This window comes from Sinocyclocheilus anshuiensis, unplaced genomic scaffold (genome assembly GCF_001515605.1).
Source record: "Sinocyclocheilus anshuiensis isolate Anshui unplaced genomic scaffold, SAMN03320099.WGS_v1.1 scaffold101, whole genome shotgun sequence".
In the NCBI taxonomy this organism is placed as follows: Eukaryota; Metazoa; Chordata; class Actinopteri; order Cypriniformes; family Cyprinidae; genus Sinocyclocheilus; species Sinocyclocheilus anshuiensis.
In genome coordinates this window covers 724,349-745,753 of record NW_015540892.1, presented here as the reverse complement: position 1 = coordinate 745,753, position 21,405 = coordinate 724,349, and the positions used below count along the sequence as shown (strand labels likewise).

Here is a 21,405-nt window from a genome sequence, read left to right as displayed (position 1 = left end):
AAAACCCCCCCCCCCCCCAAAAAAAGAAATATCTTGTGTCCTTCAGTGGAAGCAAAGGTGCATTTTTCAAAGGACATTTACTTACATTTTCAAGTGGCAGAGAAATAATGATCTATAATAAATTCTTAAATATTTATTATTGATATTTTTCTTTGTTTATATTTATTTACGTCACAACATTTCTTTGCTTTGAATGCTTCAAAATTCTAAAACTGTGTTGTCTATTAAATGTGATCTCAGATTTTTAAATTCATAAAAGTTAACATGACAGTGATAATGCACTGTAAAAACATACTTGCATAGCTTTAAAAGTAATAGAAGAGGCATATAGAAAAAACACATCCCTAAAAAAAGCATTGATTATCTCAGAAATGGGACAAAAATTAAAAAAAACAAACACAAAAAACTGTAAATATCCTTAAAAAAAGTATCGCAAAATGTATTGTCACAATACTGTACCCGTGACAAGACCCATTATACAATGGCTTGTATCTGTAACCACACTGGATAAAGTACTTTTAGGATCACAAAGAACATATACAATATCTTCCACTAGAAAAGTACTGTGCTGTACAGTAAAAAAGTACAGTATTCTAAATCATTGTCTTTATGTTTTAATAAAAGTTAGAAGGAATATCATTGAATATTTAATCTAGAGGAACTGATCACAAAGGGAACACATGTAGAAGCTGTTTTTAGATGATAGAGAATTTAGTCTCAGATTCAAGAACAGATGCAACACAGAGATGCAGAGCTGAATTTTCTGAATGTCCAAATTGTAAAACATTTTCATATGAGATTCAGAAATTATTCATGGTAATTTTAGCCAGAACTGTTTAGATCAGAACTCACTTCTAGATCTACAAATACTGACCCTTTTCCGAAAAACCTGACAAAACTATCTCTCAAAATCCACCAAAAAGATACACAGCAACAGAACATAAAAATCACACCTTATGATTGAACACACACAGATACAGTACATGCATTAAGAATGAGTAGAATACTTTGAATGAGGCAACTTCCACTGTAACACTTACCTACTTTCAAGCCCAATGGAAAATCAAATTCAGTTCTGATTCCAACAAGTGTATAAAGCACTGCTCACCAGAGACTTTGCCGGTCTCTGTGTCTTTGACGTGAGATCATTGTGTCTAATTCATTAAGCAGAGTTGCTCTCTTTTGTGAGTCACTCTGACCAAGTGTCACAGTCACCTCTCTCTCTCTGTTCCACACACTTCCCTCTCTGTCATTCCAAAAATGCCATGAAGCTGTGCAGCAGCCAAATATGGGAGCCTGAGCTTTAAACATTCCCTGGTGGCTATACTGTCCTAGAGCACCCCTCTGTCTTTGTCATAGAAATACATACACACAGACAACACACACACTTTAACTGGGAACACACAAATGAAAATGTGTAGAAAGAGGTTTGAGATTTGAACCACGAAGTAGAGAGTGTCCTTTAACCTCAGCAGTCTCACAGACTCTTTCTTTCCTTTAAAAACCATGCTTGTCTGTGTCAGCTCTTTTCTAAGGCTGGACTATGATCACAGAGTCTGCATTTGAACAGATCTGTCTCTGCTATGTGTCTCAATTGTTCTGTTCATACCTCATTAATTGTATGTTCTGTTTAGGATCTGATAACATTCCAATTTGTTTTGCTTTTTAATTTGGTTTTGCCAAAGATCCAAATGGCATGTTACATGACATGGCCATTTATAACCTTTTAGAGAGATAAAGTTAAACTTATTTGGCTTGCCAAACTTGACCTAAGCTCTAAGCACCCCCTGGACAAACGGACATAAAGGCTGAGATCGGGTGGTGGAGGGTATGCTGGAAAAATGATCACTGAAGTGAGGTAAGCAGCCTTCTATACCGGTATATGTATCTTGTGCTGTGATTGGCAGGATTAGATGATCATGCTCCTCCATAATTTTTATTTATTTTTTATTTTTGTTATGTTTGTAATGTTGTACCTGATGTATGTTTTTATGGTATATATTAAAGTTGGTGAGAAGAAACGTTCCATAAGGATCTTGTGAATACACACAAAGGTCCAATGGTGTGTGCCAACAAATTTAACCACCCTTAACTGTCCATTCTCAGCTGAGCTTTATTCTGTTTCATAATAATGTATTTGATGGGATGATGTGTTGTAGTAGTTGAGTAATATTAATTAATAAAAAAATATATAATTTTTTTATTTTTATAATTTATTCAAATAAATTACTAGGCACATAATTCACAACTACAACCTTGCTTTGTGCACAGAGGTATTGAAACCTTGAAAATACACAACAGCTGAAAGCACACAGTTCCAGAATCTGTATTCATTAAGAATTGTCCAAAGAAAAAAATACTGCAGTAACCAAAGCAGTCAATTAAAGGGGTGTTTACGTACCTTTGGCCCTAAAGTGTATTCAGATCCCTAAGCGAAACTGCTGACACAGTGGCTGCATGGTTGTTGTACATTTTCATCTTTTGCAGACCCAAGCAAGTTACAAAAGATCTGAATATTATCTACACAGTGCACTGCAATTATTTATTTATTGCACGCTCCATTACTGATTAATTTTCATTGGACTTTGAAACGTCTCGGTTACTTGTGTAACCATCGTTCCCTGAAGGATTGGGCTCTCGGGCGAGATCCCAATTCGTCAGTCACGACTGACGTAACGTCGAACGTGACTGACTGAAAGGGAACTGTGAATCTCCTTAGGGCTCTGTGCCATTTTTCAATGTCCTGCCAATGTCAAGACCGCACCAACCTTTCATATTGCCACTGTATCCATTGTGCATACAAGTGTGTGTGTGATTTGGGGTACCCACATCTCCTGGCCTTACCCACCAGCCCTTCCTCCCAGAAGAGGACACTGAAGAGAGGAGTGTCAGTTTTCCACCCCTCCCTGGGGCTACCAGCAGGGCCACTGACGGCTTCTATTTCTCCAGATGCTATTTAAAACTCTGATTGGCAGGAGGCATGGGAAGGGCTCTTTATGGCAGACCACATGGGTTAAACAAATTAAGCCAAAGGAAAAGTGTCCTAATGACCTGATACATCATTTTCTCACCTTGAAGCTGAAAAAAAAAGCCAAAAAAGAATTCTGAGTAATCCCATTATAGAGTCAAATTACTTTATTTAATATGCTGAATACCCTAAAGAACAATCATAATCCATGAAGTAGACAATGTTTCAAGTAGCATCCCTAGAACCTTGAGGATCTCCTGATCTATTATCAGCAGTCAGAGGAGAATCCATACATCCCATTTGGCCCTCCTTGTTCACTTGGCTGTTTATGCCATTCAGCAAACTAGTATAACAACTGCGAAAGAAAGGTGCCTTCACTAAAAACACAAACATTTCATGACCACACCAGCACATCAAAGGAAATTAGACATGGTGTACATGCAGGGTCAAATGACATTTCATTTTGACTTTCGTCCTGCCCCAAAGTCAGTTGTAACAACAACAACAAAAAATCTCTGAATCATCAAGATTCAGCTGACACAGATGTCAGCAAGCAAACACCAAGAATAACGCTTCTTACCATCTTTAACGTCTTCACATCTCCTGTTAAAGTTTTCATAAGAGTCCCAGCGGATCAGGGGATCCTGGGTGTTGTAGTCAACAGAGACACTAGGTCCGTTCTGTAGATGATCCAACCCTTAGAGGGACAAAAATGAACTTCAGAGTTGAGGCCTTGAAGCATGCATATCTCTTCTATCAAGATCATATCTTTTCTAGATGATGAAAAGATATGTACAATTTACAGTTTTGGTAATATAAGCTTACCTTTGATTTTCTCTGGATCAAAAGAAAAGATAAACTCCACCTTTCCATATTCAGGAAATCTCTCATCTGCTAAATCACATGTTTGTGATTAGTCTGCATGCTGTCTCATCCATAATTAAAAATAAACATATATCAGCAAAAGACAACAGACTAACCTTTAAATGTCTCATCAAGGTCATTTTTGGTGAAGACCAGAGCTAAATTGTGTAATGCACATGTGTGGAACTGCACTCTGAAGATCACATCCCTACTGGGGTTTTGATAACGCTTGTGATAACATTTCAGCTTCAGGATGGAGGATATGGAAAAAAGGCGGAACACCAAACATATGGGGTAAGAAGATAATATGGAAAAGACATTTAATGAATTCTTGCTCGTCTATAATCATTTCAGTGTCAATATTTTTACCATTGTACTGTGTCAATATTGTTACCATTGTATTGTGTCAATATTGTACTTCCTACCAGTATATCTCCTTTTAATAGCAGGCCAGGCTCAATGGTGATACAGATGCTCGTATGGCTGTCGCCTTGAACGTTACTGTAAAACACAGTGGGGAGGGGAAAGGAAAAATGATGGATGGGGTTATTACAGGCATACTTCAAGCTGTCTCAATGCAGAATTATACAGACTATGCCTAAATGGATGACTAGCTTATTAAAATATTATCATCTACTGAACAAGAACATGAAAATGTAACTATTTAACTAGCAGCAGTAGAATGTCTGGTGTTACACAGGATATTAATGGCATAAAAGCACAGACTGAAAAAGAGATGGACAGAGAAGTGTTTGACGTAAACACACACACACACACACACACACACACACACAGGTGCAGATTAAGATGGGTTACTGCCTTAACAAGAGGGCAACAGATGTTATACCAGACTCTCTTACACAGATACTAATACAGTAAACAGCATGCAGACTTTCAGCTTGATATCATAAGAATTCATATTTATTTATATGTAACATGTATACATTTTTATTTTTGAGACCTTAACCACATACCTACCCTAAACCTAACCACTTTTTATTAATATAAAAAAAAACGTATCAGGGAGATAAATGTACAGTGAAAATTATTTTATAGTAGGTCACAATATGCTGTTAGTTTTACTACACTTTTTTTTTTTTTTACTTCAAAATAAAATTTTAATGTTGGGTAGATATAAACATCATTCAAAGCAAGTTGAATGTGGCACTACAGATCACACAGAATCGAATTAAAATGTATGTTAGTTACTAAGCACAGACTTGATACAACCAGACTTTACATACAATGTCTATGATTACGATAATGAGATCACAACTACACTTTATGTATTAACATTTTTCAGCATGCACACTAGGAAGCAGTTTACTTACTAAATTCCAGATGTGTACACAGGCTGCATTGCTTGATAGATTTTGAGGAAGGGTCGGCAACCTGACGGGGTTAGATATAGTACAGCACAGCACTGATTTTACAGTTGCTTGTACACTGCATAGAATAATATACATAAACATAAAATTGTACTGATGAATTGAATGTGCAGCAGTGTGTGCGCCCACCTCCTTTTGACTCAAAATTAGGGATGCCATGCATGATGACATGGTGAAGGAACAGGGGCTTGTTGTTGATTTTTATGTGACCAGAAAGGAGACCAGCGAAGTAATGCACATACCTATACATACACACAGCATTATGAAAGGGGAAAAACACAATATATGAAAATGCAATGACAATTTTTAATATTTTTATATTTTTTAGCCCTTTTCAGTGATCACCATCATTTTAATGCTTAATTGTATTTTGGAGCCATTAAGAGAAAATATACGTATATGATTATTATATGAAATTGGCGTTAAAAAATCCCCAAATGTCACTTAGATTTTAGAGAATGAAAGTGTTTTAGAGAATGTATTATTAATCATTATTCATACTGGTTGACTCTTAACATCACTAGATTTAACTCTAATTATCATGGATATCTTTTTATGTTTTACTGCAATTCCAGTTTTAGCACATGTACTTTGGTAGCACCTGTTGGTTCAACCCCGAACTGCAAATGCATTGACTCAGTTCAAGAAAAGATGCGATTCACAGATATCTAAAGCAAAATTACCTATTTCTCACAAAACAAAACAAAACAAAAACAAAACACAAAACACAAAACAAAAGCAAATCATAATTTTAGTGTGGTTTTGCAAGCAGCACTGATTCCAGGATCAGTATTTGAAGTCTGCATGGATATTTTGCAGAGTCAAAATAGGCATGTGTGGTGCATTGCTGACCTCCTCTGGGAAGGCTGGCCCATGGGCATGGCTTTATCTTCATAAAAACGCTTCATGGCAAACCTGTCCAATGCCTGGTCAGCACTGAAAATATGAATGCAAAACATAAACACTCTACACAAATACATGATCCTCTCTACTGTATCCTAAATACACCACAATGTTTCAAATAGACATATCCTACCTGGTAGATAAGTTACTGTAGTGCATATAGGCACCCACCACAACACCAGTTCTCCCCCAATTTCCCTGCAAGAAATGTTGCCAAATTACCAAATGATCAAGAAGAACATGCAAAGTGAAAACAAAGCAGTTACTGTCATTTTGGGATTTCAGTTCAGTCATTTGTTTAACACATCCTATTTCTCAACGCTGGCTAGTTTTGAAATGCATGCATCTTTTTTTCCCTAATTGTGTGAATTGGGTCCACTTTTGTTTGTTTGGACCTCAAAATATCTTCTTTTGTGTTCTGCAGAAGACAGAAAGTCATATAGATTGAGGGTGAGATTTAATGATGCGAGATTTTTCATTTTGGTGAACTATTCCATTGATTCGGACACCATTCATTTTCCAACCTGGTATTTCCAATTATGTCAGTGGTGGTTGCTTGTTTGGCACAAATTACAACTTTTGAAATATGTTGTCTTGGATCTTTGGACCACAGGATAGTTTGAGCCAATCACATGAGCCATACATGCAGGATAAGATAAAAATGATTTATATCATCTCTAGTCATTACACCTAACTAGAAAGCAGGTGTCTAGAAAACACTTCTCTTATGAGATGATAAGACACTTAAGTTACATGAGATTCAACTTTTTTAAGTCAGTTAAATATCATCTAAATTGAAATGCCAATTTGATTCAACTTTAAGGCAGCAACTGATTTTTTTTTTTACAGTGACATCATGTCAGTCATGCAAGGCGAAGGAGGTGGAGATTGGGTGCCCAAGGCCAGATGTGATACGATTACCTTGTTGTGCAGTACCACCACATTGTGAGGGTCTGCATTAAGCCAGGTGTCCATGGCTTTACAGATACTGCAAATTTTGTCTAGAGCAGGAGCATGATGATCGGGCCAACCAAAATCCAGCACCTGTCATGAATGCACACATGCATAAATCAACTTTAAGACCACAAGCTGACAGGAAGTGTTATATTGATAGATAGATAGATAGATAGATAGATAGATAGATAGATAGATAGACAGATCATGAACTCACCCTTGGGTTCTGCTTGGTGATGTCATGCCTCCGTTCGCTGAGATTAAGCAGCTGAAATTGGAAACAAAACCTTTAAACATTAATTGTGCATGGTAAAGAACATCCTCTTTACTTATACTTATCCTGATTCCAAACCTGTATACATTATCTTCTTCTGCAAAAGGGTCATAGAGTTAACATTACCTGAGAAGTAAATATGCAAGACAAGCCCGCTCAATCAAGGACTTGCATTTACTGAATGGATGGAGCATGAAAATAATGTACGTTTCTAAAATGGACGTGTATAGTTTAATGCTGTTAAACTAAATGTATCCACCTTTTTCCTGCTGCGTTTTAAAATATGGGAGGTTAAATTGCAGTTTGGGGAAGTTCCACTCAAAAAGACTGCAATAAATCATTTCAAATCATAAGATTGTGCTACAAATAATACTTATCTGTCATTTTGACTGAATGGGCTGTAAATTTTCATTCATTTTCTATTTTCAGAAGTTAGGAGAATAATGTTACGTTCGGTATATTAATGTGACATGATATAACAACAATATCTATAGAATAGCTCTTTTCAGCCCGCTGCATTATTTTCCTCCTGATTATTTTCATGTTTCCTTTGTATTCTGCTGTAAGTACATGAAAAGAGACAACATATACTGTGCATTTGTGGTCTGCTCTCCCGAATTAATTTACGATATAAACCATCAATAATTCCCTGGAATGCACTAAGAATCTTTCATTTTTTCCCCCCAAATCCTCATGTCTCTTTCCAGGTTTGTTTTCACACAGTTGCTGTAAAATGTAATTGTTATCAAATATAGACATATATTTCAATAATGATATTTAACACATCGGTAATATTGCTCCGGAAAGAAGGAGGATCTTTAGGGGTTATTCGTGGTATATTGAAAGTAATTTGTTAATGCTTTTACAAAGCTCAGGTGTCTTTTGTTTGATTGATTGAATGATATTTCCCTTGTATTTAAGTCTTAACGTTGACTTTTGTCTGGTTTATTTATTGTAAATGGTCTCTTGTTCAGGTTCTTTTCAAGTTTAAGTCTAAGACTAAGCAACTAAGTATATGCTACCCAAGTAGAATTATTTTTTACACATAGAGATTCCCTATCATTTAACATCCTCACAGAAAGTGATCATTATATCACGTCACATCATGACACGTCACACTGCATCACATAATGACCAGTTAATAGTCATGTAAAGAAACCCTAGTTCGCCATAAAGAATCTACTAGAACAGTTTTTGAAGGATTCTTTTGGGACTGTTAGTAGCTCTGAATTTTGGAAGATCCTTACTAGATAGTGCTGCTGGTGTTTAGAACGGAGCATGTTGGTCACCTCCCTCAGATGTACACTGTATTTATGCTCCTCTGTTCCACCAGGGAAGGACAGAGCAATGATGCGCTCTGTGATGTAGACCAGGTCCACTTCATTATTTTCCTCCATTTTTTGTATCAGACTTAGGGTCCTTAGATGGAACAGAAATAACAAATGATAGACACTAAATAAAAGAAGATTCAGATATTTATAATCTTATTCAGCCCGTGTTTTTCTTATTGATTTTCTGACACAGGAATTTACAGTTAATCTGATAATTTTCACCATGGCACATTATTTTCTGGTTGTAACTAAAGCTGTGCAGGTCATAGAGGAGTTGACACAGTATCAGACATGGCACACATGGCAAACACATGTGGAATCATCTCAAGTTTAGTCACAAAGAAACACTACTTTTTTCTAATAAATCTTATAAAATATTTGCTATAAAGTGATCCCATTGAGCCAAAAGACAAATATCCAGATCATACAACCACAAATAAAATCTACTAGCCAGCATTCAATAATATTTAATGCACTGATAACATTATTTATAGTTTTTAAGTTATTTCTCTAAAGATCTCCAGGTTGTGATATCAGTGTATATTAGCATACATACCTGGATGGCCTTCGTTTGGAGTCCATATTGGGAGACTTTGTGGATCCCTGGTTATAGAGGACGACAGAAAACACACACAAACACACACGTTTGTTTTTGTGAATTGTGGGGACTTTCCATAGACTTCTATTACTTTTATACTGACCAAACAATATTTTCTATCCCCTAACCCTAAACCTACCCCTTACAGAAAACCTGTTTGCATTGTTACACTTTCAGATAAACATCATTTAGTATTTTTAATATTTTTTTCCCCTCGTGGGGACCGCAGGCCAGTCCCCACAATGTCAAAAATTTCAGGTTTTACTATTTTTGTAGCATAAACAAGTACACACACACACAAACACACACACACACACACACACACACACAATCTAATTTAACATCTGTAATTTTCTGTACACACATAAATCTAATAAATATAAATATTTATGCATATATGACCTATTCTTTTTAGGTGTGGTCTGTAATGATTATTGCCACATATTTATATTACCATGGGGCATTTGGTGAACACATGACAAATTTGATCATTTTTCCTTGCTGTAACTCAAATTTCTTGCTATAACTCAAAGGGCACAATAATAATAATAATAAAAAAAATTTAAACTAAAGAAAACCTGATTTTTTAAAAATACAATTTTACCACCAATGCAAATGTATAATATAACTACATAACAACACTGTAATAATCAAAGTTATGTTTTTGATAAAAGGTTTGGAACTGTGTGCTAAAAATGGTGTGATTTTTTTTCCACTAAAAACAACCACAACAATAACAACAACAACAACAACAGCAGCAGCAGCAGCAGCAGCAGCAACAACAACAACAACAACAACAACAACAACAACAACAACAACAACAACAACTCTTTTTTAGACTTCTGGGCAGTTTGTTTGATTCTTACCTGATTGATCTTACCTGATTGTAGTTAGTTGTAGTAGTTGTAGTCGTTGTAGTAGCTGTAGATTCACAGGCTGTGGCTACCTGCAAATATAAAGAGGAGGAGATAGAGGGAGAAAAATTTAGGCTGAATGCAGCTGTTATATTTTTAACAACTTTCCTGTCTCTACCTTGTCTGCACAAAACTGAACTTACTAAAAAACAAAAAAAACAAAAAAAAAAAATACAAAAAAAACCATCAATTACACAGAGATACAAGAGCTAATTCAACATTTAACATGAACTGACTGGACCTGTTATTGAATGTAGCTGGCCTAGACCCAAAACAACAACAACAACAACAACAACACAAATCTAAAATCTTAAATACATATTCTAATACTTAATGTTTTTTTCATAATAGTTGTAAGAAAAATTAGTTCAAAAGTATTTGAACCCTTTAGATTTACCTGAGCTTATTGCCCCATCTTAAAAATGTTCTTGTGAACAGCAAACTCAGCAAACAATATTTGTGAGTGTTCTTACAGGACAAAGGCTCTGACAAAGCTCCAGTCTCATCTTATTGACTGGAATCTATAGGTCTGCACTGAAAATCAAAAGACTCTTTTTAGAACTGGGTGGTTATCACAATTATTTTTGTTTATTGTGTTTTCCAGTCATTTACCCACTCTAGATATAAATCTATGAAATATGAAGAAATAATGCCAGTGCAGTAATATGTAATGTATATAAAGTATGTAATAGTAATACGTCTGTGTAGGGATGATTGATGTATGATTTTGAACAAGCTATGGTAGAGGCTTGAAGTAGAAGGGAGTCTTGTGAATAATCCTATAAAGAATAGATCTACAGAAGGTATAGAAGTGATGGAAGTATTCACATATAAATTTCTTGATATTTAATTATAAATACATTTACTTCTGCATGTCTCTGCGAATATACACTGAACAAAATTATAAACGCAACACTTTTGTTTTTGCCCCCATTTTTCATGAGCTGAACTCAAAGATCTATGACTTTTTCTATGTACACACGACTTGAGTGGGCAAATGCTCACATTCGATGGCGTCTGGCACTTTGGAGAGGTGTTCTCTTTCCCTTTTGAGCTCATTTACTACACACTGCGTGAGGCAAATGGTGGTTACACCAGATACTGACTGGTTTTCGGACCCCCCCGGACCCCCCAATTCAGTAAAACTGTACATTTTAGAGTGGCCTTTTATTGTGGCCAGCCTAAGGCACACCTGTGCAATAATCACGCTGTCTAATCAGCATCTTGATATGCCACACCTGTGAGGTGGATGGATTATCTCGGCAAAGGAGAAGTGCTCACTAGCACAGATTTAGACAGATTTGTGAACAATATTTGAGGGAAATAGGCCTTTTGTGTACATAGAAAAAGTCATAGATCTTTGAGTTCAGCTCATGAAAAATGGGGGCAAAAACAAAAGTGTTGCTTTTATAATTTTGTTCAGTGTATGTTTCCTCACCATATTCTTCACATAACAAATAATTGTAATCAGTACATTGTTAGATTCTAATGTGTGGTACTGAACATTGACATCTATGTGGGAATAGCACCAGGGTCAGACTACAGGTATTGGCTCTTCTCCATTTTATTAATCTCACAACTCTCGATTTGCTGCACATAATATATGTTGCACACAACACAAATAAAAGAGGTTATTACCTTTTTTTTTTTTTTTTTATACTTTGAATGATATTTTTATCATTTTGGCACATTTTATGTAAACATTTAATGTAATCCAGGTAAATTGGAAAGGTTCACATACTTTTTAAATGTATTAATTTATGTGTCATAGAGGTCAACAGTGTGAGTAATTTTGATTTATACCAGTTATATATTTTTCTAATCAGCATGCATCTTGCGGTAATTACCGGCAATCGATTTTACACAGAACTTGCTTGAGGAGTCATATTTGTCCATTAAGTCCAAATAATGAAATGTACCTTCACAACCCACATTTCAAATGCTTTTTGCACACACCACAGGCAGTCTTGAAGCCAAGACAAACTAACAAAGAAACAGTTTTTTTCTTTTTAATTGAGATGCTGTCTGTGGTGTGTGGAAAACAGACACGCTGTTTGTAGTGTTTTCTTTATTTTCCGAATGAGAATAACAAAATGAGAACACATGAACACACCCAATAATGAAAATTCTGTCATCATTTACTCACCCTCAAGTTATTCCAAAGAAGATATTTAAAAAAATGTTGATAAACAAAACAGCTGACATTGACTTCCACAGTATGGAGGGGGTTGGGGGGACTATGGAAGCCAATGGCTACTGTAAATTCTTTGGTTACCAACATTCTTTAAAATATTGCATCTTCTTTTTGTGTTTAACCTCGCTTGCTGAACTATGACACAGACAAATATTTATAATGATGTGTTTTATTTAATCAACAATAATAAACACAAAATGTGGGTCACCACAGTTTTAATTAAAACTTTATTATATTTAAAATATGAAATAATGTACTAATAATGTTTTTCAAAGTACAAAAGTCTAAAAGAATACAATTGTTTCAAATAATCATAGTCAACTGACCCACTTAAACTATGTGAGCTGAAGCTGAATAATAAAAAAAAATAATACAGTATCTAGCAAGTAAATTAGCTCAACTAAAACAAAACACTATTAAAATAGTGCCAAAAATTTCTAACATATCATTCAAGTTTGACAAATACTGTAATCAGCTTGCTTGTCTCTAATAATGAACATTAGGCAGTGGAAGTTGTTTTAATATGAACTGCAGAAGTGCTTAACTGCTCATTGCCTCATTTAATCATCAGCATGAACTATCAATGCATAAATCAAACTCACTAAGACCGCCAACAGTTTTTCCCCCCACACCAATTAATCCATGTATGTGGTTTCAGAAAAATCATATAGAAGATTGAATTTGCTCTGAAACTTCTCAGTCCTGTCTTGCCTATGTTTAAGATGGGTGGCATGTGAGCTACACTGACTCAGTCTTCACTCCTTGGTTATCACTCCCAAAAGTTGCTCTTAAATTGCAATAAACTTTTATAATTCTGAAGTCACTGCACATGTCAACGGAAGCTGCTAGTGATGTTAGGTTCTTGAACGAATCGTTCTTTTGAGCCGATTCTCAGGAAGTAACCGGTTGAGCCGGTTCACAAATCGAACTGAATCGAACTTTAGTTCCGGGTTGATGATGCAGGACGCACAGCCGAAGTAGCACGTCCAACTCAAAAAGAACCAAATGAGCCGGTTCAACCAACTGTCGAAGTTTGCAGAGGATTACCGAGGACTCTGATGAGTGAGTTGATGATACTGTGCATGCCTGAGGCGCGTACTGGAAATATGCTTGTTTATTATGACTGTTATTAATTTACATTTTATTAAAACCTGAAAAAACCTTTCTGTCGAGTGATGTAAATAAATTGGACAATAGTTTATTGTGCATGCATATTATATTTAAAGTTGCTTAAGCGAAATCAAAGAATTTATAAGACTGGTTTATTCATTCTTTACACTATAGACATGTAGAACATATCCACGTTTGTGTATCAATGTCTGTAATGTGTGCTGTAGGTGCAAAACTTTTAGGAATCTTATCCAAGTTGTAGGCTTGTCAATATTGGTCAGTCAGTCGTATCTGAGGATCTGCGAATGAAACTGTGACCACAAACACCATTAAATTAAGTGAATTATATGGCAATAATCAGCAATATGCTTTCACACAAATAACTTTATTTTTGAATGTTTCAATATGCGTTGACACAAATTACTTATTTGAATTTTTCATTGACACAACATGGCACTGAGTTGTTCGAAAATAAATGCGTATTGCTTGATGACATCAGGAACTGATGAATTGGCTTTTTGAACTGGTTCAATGAGCCGATCTGTCCGAAAAGAACCGGTTCGCGGAAATGAATCGGACTTTGCATCACTAGAAGCTGCCAGTTCATTCAAAATAAATTAGATGTCCCCATAGGCCCCTTTGTTGCTGGAAGTCACCACACGTGGATGGCATGTAATAGTTGTCTTTACCAAAGAAAATCTGGCAAGAAAAAGACTTTTGAGCACAAGAACATGAACACCTGTCTGAGGGTGGAGCTGCATTACTGGAAGCACCTGTGAACAATCTGCATAATCACCGGAGGGAGTTATAACCCATGGTAAACCACCAGAAAGATGAGTAACAGCTTCTCTCTCGGCAGGTAGTGACAAGGAAATGCACCTGGAATCTGTTCTGCCTTAGTGATAGTAGGCAAGCTCATGTGCTCATTCCAATGAATCAGTATACTTGAATGAATTAGTGGAGGCAGTGGAAATGCCAGAAGCCGCACAGACTTGGGATCATGGAGGCTGAGGTAAACATTATCCCAGAGAGGGCCATTGGAGAAACATCTCCTGGAGGGTACTTCTCATGCAGATAGTACGCTGACTGCTGAGAGGCTAAGCAAAGAGTCAATTCCCACAGTCTCGAATGCCCATGAGGCCCAAGCAAGGCAGGTGGATTATATTCTTGACCACACAACACCAACATATAGATCTGAGCGAGAAAAAATCATCTGAATGGACATTGGGTCATGACAAGTTTCGATTTTGGTAGTTTGGGAAGCTTGGACAGCCTGGTCCAATCATAATATGTGACCGCAAAAGAGGAGGCCATCATTGCAGGATGCGATTCTTGGGCCCTGGATGTTGGTCTGGTTAAAAAAAAAAAACTACCCGTCCCACTACTACTAGGCAGAGGCTGGCCGGGTTTTAACCACCTGCTTACACCCACCATGCAGCCTGCTACCCAGAGACATGTTCGACTATTGTATCAGAAACCCCACGTGCAGCCCATCCTCCTGGTTTGAAAACACTGCCCTAGGATGTACTGACATGTATATCCATTTATTTACTTATTTTTTTTGACTTTATTGGTACAACACTGAATGAGCGACAGGAAGCAAAGGAAGAGGGGAGTTTAAGTTGTTAAACAAGTTTAAGTTGCGAGTTTAAGTTGTTCCCCTTCACTGATCCACAACTGTGTGTGTTTGTGTCGTAACCAACTCGATCCAGTTCAAGTATGTTGAATGGAGAATAATATTTGACAGCTGCAGCAGAAGGGAAGATTTTTAGCTTAAAATTCAATCTCTTTCTCTCATAATACATTACACAAGCTTTGGCTTTAGTGGATGGATTGTATGGACGACTTTTATGGAAGTCCACTGTAATCTGATGAACATGAAATATAATGGCATATAGGTTGATAATGACAGTGAGTAAATGACAGATTTGCTCTTTAAAAAAATAAATGAAAAGCATCTGGATCTCTAGGGTGTCCTACAAAAAGCACTGTTTCCAGATACCTTTTCCTTTCTGAAAGTTAAAAAAAAAGCTTTCTTCTTTCAAACTGTTTTACGAGATACATGTCTGCTCCACTTTAAGCAATTTCTTGAAAAAGCAATAAATATAAATTAACACAGTAAATAACATATTATATTAGCAATTTATTTAAAAATACATAAAAATAACTGTCCTTCCTGCTGGTGCTGCTCCATTTTCCATGTACAGTAATTTGTCTGGTAAAGAGTATTTCTCTCTCTTCCTCTGTACACAACACCTGCTGACCAATATTTATAAACTTGTCATACCCAGTGGTGACAATGAACCATAGTGGGGCCTCATACAGTTTGACTTCATACAGATCTATACATTATTTTTATCTTGCAGATGAAGAGAAATATTAGGTTGATATGTTTTCAAACCTCAAAATTTACACTAAACTTTTCAATGTTATGGTTACATTTTCTGTATTTTATTCTATTCCCTCTACATTGTTAAAGGAACAGATATACATCGAATGAGAAAACAAATGCAAATAGATACAAGATCAAAAACATGATATCTGATTTTCCTTCACTATGTTTCTATCACCAGATCAACGATGGCATCAAAGCCATTTTAAGTAAGCTCACCTAGAAACTGAATTAGGTATTTGATTAACTACATGCAAATGTGAATAACTTGTAACCCAGTTGTTCTGTTCAGTTCCTGTTTCCAGTTTGTATAAAACTATATTGCTGTATTTAGATCCAGTCTCTAAACTTTATTTGCAACCATTTTGTGACAACAGCATATGCAATTTAATTTAATGTAACAGTGTAAGCCTACAATAAACTATTTACAAATGTTCTTAATTCATAATGCACCTTTCAGACATACTTTATACATAATTCTGAAAGACATAATATTGTAGGACAAAACAAGTTTTGAAATGATTTGCTTTTAATTAGCCTAATGTTAATACATACTGTAGCTACTTTATAGATTTTACTGTTTTCAAGAAGTATGGTAGTGCAATTTAAATGGGGTATAGATATCCTCATTCATTTATACATTCACATTCATCCTCTCGCCGCATGAAGCATTTGACTGCATAGGACACATTCCTTTAAAGACATTTAACTGAATTTTTTGGTGAATGTTTTTCATACTCCTCTTTTATTGTGAATATAGATTATTATTCATGTATGCTTATGAAAACACACTGTGCCTATTATTATTGATTTGTCTTCTTCATTTTCATTACATTTATTTATTTGGCAGATATGTTTATCCAAAGCAACTTTTAATCGCATTCATTGTGCATGTTTTTTAATAAATTCATGCATTTGCTAGGAGCTGAATCAATGACCTTGCCGTTGCTAGTGCCATGCCCTACTTTTCTAGATAATTCTTAAGATTATTATAATATTTTTTTTTAACATGCTAGCATGTTAGATCACTGATAGAATCAGGCAAACATCTAATGTGGACAGCAGGGGATAGGTCACACGACTGCTAGTGATGCATACATTATGATTAATAATGTTTGAAAACAACCAAGAGCAAAATGTCTCAGTATATTTCACTTAAATAATAACAAAATAATAATAATATTATTATTATTAATAAGTATCACCAACACTAAAGCCAGCTAGTTTGCTAGTGAGGTAATTTTGTATAAACATGTTTAAAAACTGTAATTACTGCAGCAAAAAAAAAAGCACTCACTCAATGAATTTCAGCTTCTCACCTTGTCTTAATAAATAAAAATATGGCATTGAGGTATCTACAATGGAAGTAAATGCAGCCAAATCTGCAAACTTTAAAATATTAACTTTTTCAAAATTATAGCCACAATTTTTACTTTGTTGCTGTCACAACCACTGTATACAAACACATGAAGATGAAGATTCAGATTTCAAGAGTCTTCAACAGATCACACTGGTAACTCAAGACAAGGAGGCTTAAACGTAACATTGACGAGACTCGACCAACTGAACTGAAACAGAGAAAAGTCAAGTCAAGTCACCTTTATTTATATAGCGCTTTTAACAATACAGATTGTGTCAAAGCAACTGAACAGCATTAATTAGGAAAATAGTGTGTCAATAATGCAAAATGACAATAGTAAACACTAATTTAAAAGTGTTAAAGACAGTTCATCATTGAATTCAGTGATGTCAACATCCAGCTCAGTTTAAATAGTATCTTTGCAATCAAGTCAACGGTATCGCTGGAAATGAAGTGTCCCCAACTAAGCAAGCCAGAGGCGACAGTAGAAAACTCAAGTAGAGAGTGAAACGAGGTGCCTAGTGGCAACACAGCTGAAATAAATGACATCAAATAGGTAAAAATGGTGACAAACACAGGCATGGAAATGGTGCAAACACAAAACAAAGTCCAGACTGAGGTGGAGGATGGGAATCCGGGAGAGGGAGGGAACAAAATGTCCAGGGGGCTGCAGGTGGTGGTGAGGCTTTGAACTGGAATGGCTGGATGGTGAACCAGGCCACAGCTAGAATGGTGTCCCACTCTCAGCACAGACAGACATCTTAAGGAACAGAGTAAAGCCCGGCTCACACTGTGCGATTTTGGCCACAATCTGGTCGTCTGAGACAAATTTTGAAAATCCTAAAAGATTCCTATAATCATAGGCTAAATCTGTAGTCTTTGATCGTTAGTTTGACATGTTCACTGACAGCCGATTAATGACCATTGCGATCAAATTTTACCAAATTTGGCTGTGTCAGAAGATTTGTCGCACAGTCCTGCAGTGTGACATCTCCTACGACGAACATCAAACTGTCTTCGTTTTTCAAGACAAGCCATGATCAGAATTAATGCTAGAGATGTCTTCTAACCGCATAAACTCCGGCACTCTCGTCCTCCGCTCACGGAATTCATATGATTCGTTGCCTTTGCTATGATAAACACCGGTTGCTTCTGCATAAATACGCCAGTATTGCCGCCATTCATATACTGTTAATGATAGCCAACATTACAGCCCCGCGTGCAATGCAGCTCGCAGTCACTGAACATGTATGGGTTAAATTTCGGACAAGTTTTCTTGCGCGCACCCGTTTTTAACGTGTCTTGACTGTCGTACAGTCTGACATTAATGACAACTGAGATCCCACAGTGTGACATGATCATCATGTTTGTACAGTCTGACAAGTACAATCCTAAAGGACTTTTAAAAAATCGCACAGTGTGAGCCCGGCTTAACACTAAATGCTCCGGAGGCTGCAACAGAGCAACACCAACGACCCCTTGAGATGGAAGTGGCGTACTGGAGGGCTGAATTGGAGCCAAATGGAACCATTGGGGTGAAGGGCCAGAGAGCAGTGGACATGATGATGTCTGACCCAGGTGGAACTGGTGGTCTGAGCTGAAAGCCCGATGGTCACTGCTGGAGTCGAGGGAGGAAGAAGCTGAGGAGGAGGAGTCAGGGCGACAGACCTAGGTGAAGTGATGCAATCTGAGGCCGGAGACAGAGCCAAGGGATCCCCACGCCCAGGAGGAGCTGGCTCGCAGCAGGCCCGAAGTGTTGCCGTACCACTGAGAGGAGGCTGAGGGGCTAATGGGAGACAGCGAGGATTGGGTTGCAGGAGTGGTTGAAGGCTAGAGTAGAGACTGAGGAGGAACAGAGGGACTGGCACAAAACGACATGATTTGGACAACATTAAAGATTTGGAGAGGAGGCAGGAGAGGGAGGCTGGGAGGGACCAGTGAGACATAAGAGGAGCAGTTCGATTTGGGTGGTAGTAATGGGGGCAGGCAATCATCCTCTCCAAAATCAAAACAACAAAACAAAGTAACCAGAAACGTAATCTCAGAGGCAGGAGTCTGGGAGGTGCTCACTTCCATTCCCTCGTAAACCACATGAACTCGCATGCAACTCCAGCTCTGAGGCGATGTTCTGCTCCATCACTCCTGTTGGCGCTGGCTCATACATCGTGGCAAATCAGGTTTTCTGTCTAACGTGGGCTGATGCTGACGCTCCTCGCAGTCTGATGGTTTCTGGCTGGGCACTGGGTTGAGAGTGGGGCTGGTGTTGTCGTCATCAGGTCCAATGGTGAGTAGTAATCCACATGAGACCAGCACCCACTCCACAAATTCAGCAAAGCTTCCTCAAGGACTTCCCAGACAACTGGACCTTGTGGCATTGTTAAGTCCAGCAATCAAAAATGACCAGAAGCAGTCATCTGGGAAGGGTGGAAGGATGGGTTAGGTCAAGGAATTGCCCACAGTACATGGGGAAAGAAAAAACACAAAGTCAAAAAACAAACAAAAAAAAAGCACACAAAAACCACCACTGTAAATTACTTTTGGGTCCAGTCTTCTGTCACATTCACTGTATGCAAATGCACAAAGATGAAGATTCCGATTCCAAAAGTCTTTAATAGATCACACAGGTAACTCAAACAAGTAACACTGATGAGACCGGGCCAACTGAACTGAAACAGAGGGAACCTAAGTACACAGTGCAAATGGCAACACAGCTGAATGAAATGACAAATCAAATAAGTATGACAGCAAACACAGGCAGGGAAATGATGCAAACGCAAAAAGTCCAGACTGAAAGACACAGTGGCTACGTTTACATGCAACCAAATAATCCATTTGTAATCGGATTGATGGCTCAATCGGACTAAAAAACCTTCATGTAAACACCTTAATTGATCTGATTGAGCTCGATCAGAATGAAATTTCGATCGGATTGAAGGGGGTGGTTTATTCCTTTTCTAATACGATTGAGAGTGCATGTAAACACTCGATCGGATTGAACCCCGAAACTGACGCAGAAATAGCGTAATGACGTATGACGTGCAGAACGAGCGGTTCTTCGTTTTGAATAAAGTGTTGTATAAATGTGTGTCCTGTCATTATAAAACTCTCCTTTCACTCGTCCACAGGCAACCCGTTTTGGGCGTGGGGAGGGGCATTTTTACTGTGTGATAAATATGAGCAGCACGGTACAGCGTAATTTATCCATAAATTAATATATATTAATTCTGCTTTTAAAAAGTAATAAATAAACCGTGTAGGAGAGTGGTTATTATGTGCAAACAGTGAGACACTCTATATTTGTGCAGTGTGCGTATGTAAAAAAAAAAAAAAAAATTCCGATTTGAAGCTTGTTACATATAAACACGCACATCAGCCCGATCACTTTATTTAGTGTTCATGTAAACAGCGGCAGCTCCTGCCAATTCTCTCAGGGGGAGCAAATGTTTGCATGATTAATGATGATAGGTCACCGATTCAATTGATAAATTAACGGCTAGTTAAAGATGTAAAGGAAACTGAACTACTATAGTATTAATTAAAAATAAACTGACTCTAACAATCAATCTCTTGCTCTCCTTATGTTTCTACATGCGTGTTAACACAATTCAGCAGCAAATGAAGACATGAAAAACTTTTTACTTCAATTTCAGTTTAATAATAATTGAAGTCACATAAATCACTATTTACACAACTCACTTATATTACACTGCTCATTTACAACATTACTCACTTATATTACACAGCTCATTTGTATTACACTGCTCACTTATATCACATTACATGAGAGCACTCGGGGCGATTCTCAGTCTGACAGAAATCGCCCAAAAAGGGGCGGTACTACACAAAACGCGACGCGACGCTGATTATTTAGAGGCAGAACAAACAGTGAAAGCTAGCGTAACACCGTGGTTGAATGTGAAAGAAAAAAAATCCCTCCCGTTCACGCTTTGGTGGTGCGTCGCCCAATCGCCCTAATGGAGAAACCGCCCCTGCATGTAAACACTACATTCAGATTCATCAATCGGAATGAATTCAGTCTGATTGAACCAAACATTGTGCATGTAAACGTAGCCACTGACAGTTGTGATGAAATGCTCATAAAAACCATAATAAAAAGAGAATGATTTTATAACAAAAAAAAGCAAACAAACACAC

The 21,405-nt window shown here is 37.1% G+C and overlaps 1 protein-coding gene across 1 annotated transcript in view; it reads right to left on the bottom strand.

The window, feature by feature from the left end:
* Positions 1-21,405, bottom strand: part of LOC107688818 (tensin-1-like) — a 103,509-nt gene that overhangs the window by 20,033 nt on the left and 62,071 nt on the right. The window contains exons 4-16 of the mRNA XM_016486597.1: positions 10,161-10,226; positions 9,239-9,285; positions 8,599-8,770; positions 7,295-7,345; positions 7,045-7,167; positions 6,257-6,321; positions 6,073-6,156; positions 5,350-5,462; positions 5,164-5,224; positions 4,258-4,333; positions 3,949-4,078; positions 3,794-3,859; positions 3,549-3,665 (exon numbers count right to left, since the gene is read on the bottom strand). Of these exons, the coding sequence (XP_016342083.1) occupies positions 3,549-3,665; positions 3,794-3,859; positions 3,949-4,078; positions 4,258-4,333; positions 5,164-5,224; positions 5,350-5,462; positions 6,073-6,156; positions 6,257-6,321; positions 7,045-7,167; positions 7,295-7,345; positions 8,599-8,770; positions 9,239-9,285; positions 10,161-10,226 (1,171 nt within the window). The remainder of the gene's footprint in view (positions 1-3,548; positions 3,666-3,793; positions 3,860-3,948; positions 4,079-4,257; positions 4,334-5,163; positions 5,225-5,349; positions 5,463-6,072; positions 6,157-6,256; positions 6,322-7,044; positions 7,168-7,294; positions 7,346-8,598; positions 8,771-9,238; positions 9,286-10,160; positions 10,227-21,405) is intronic.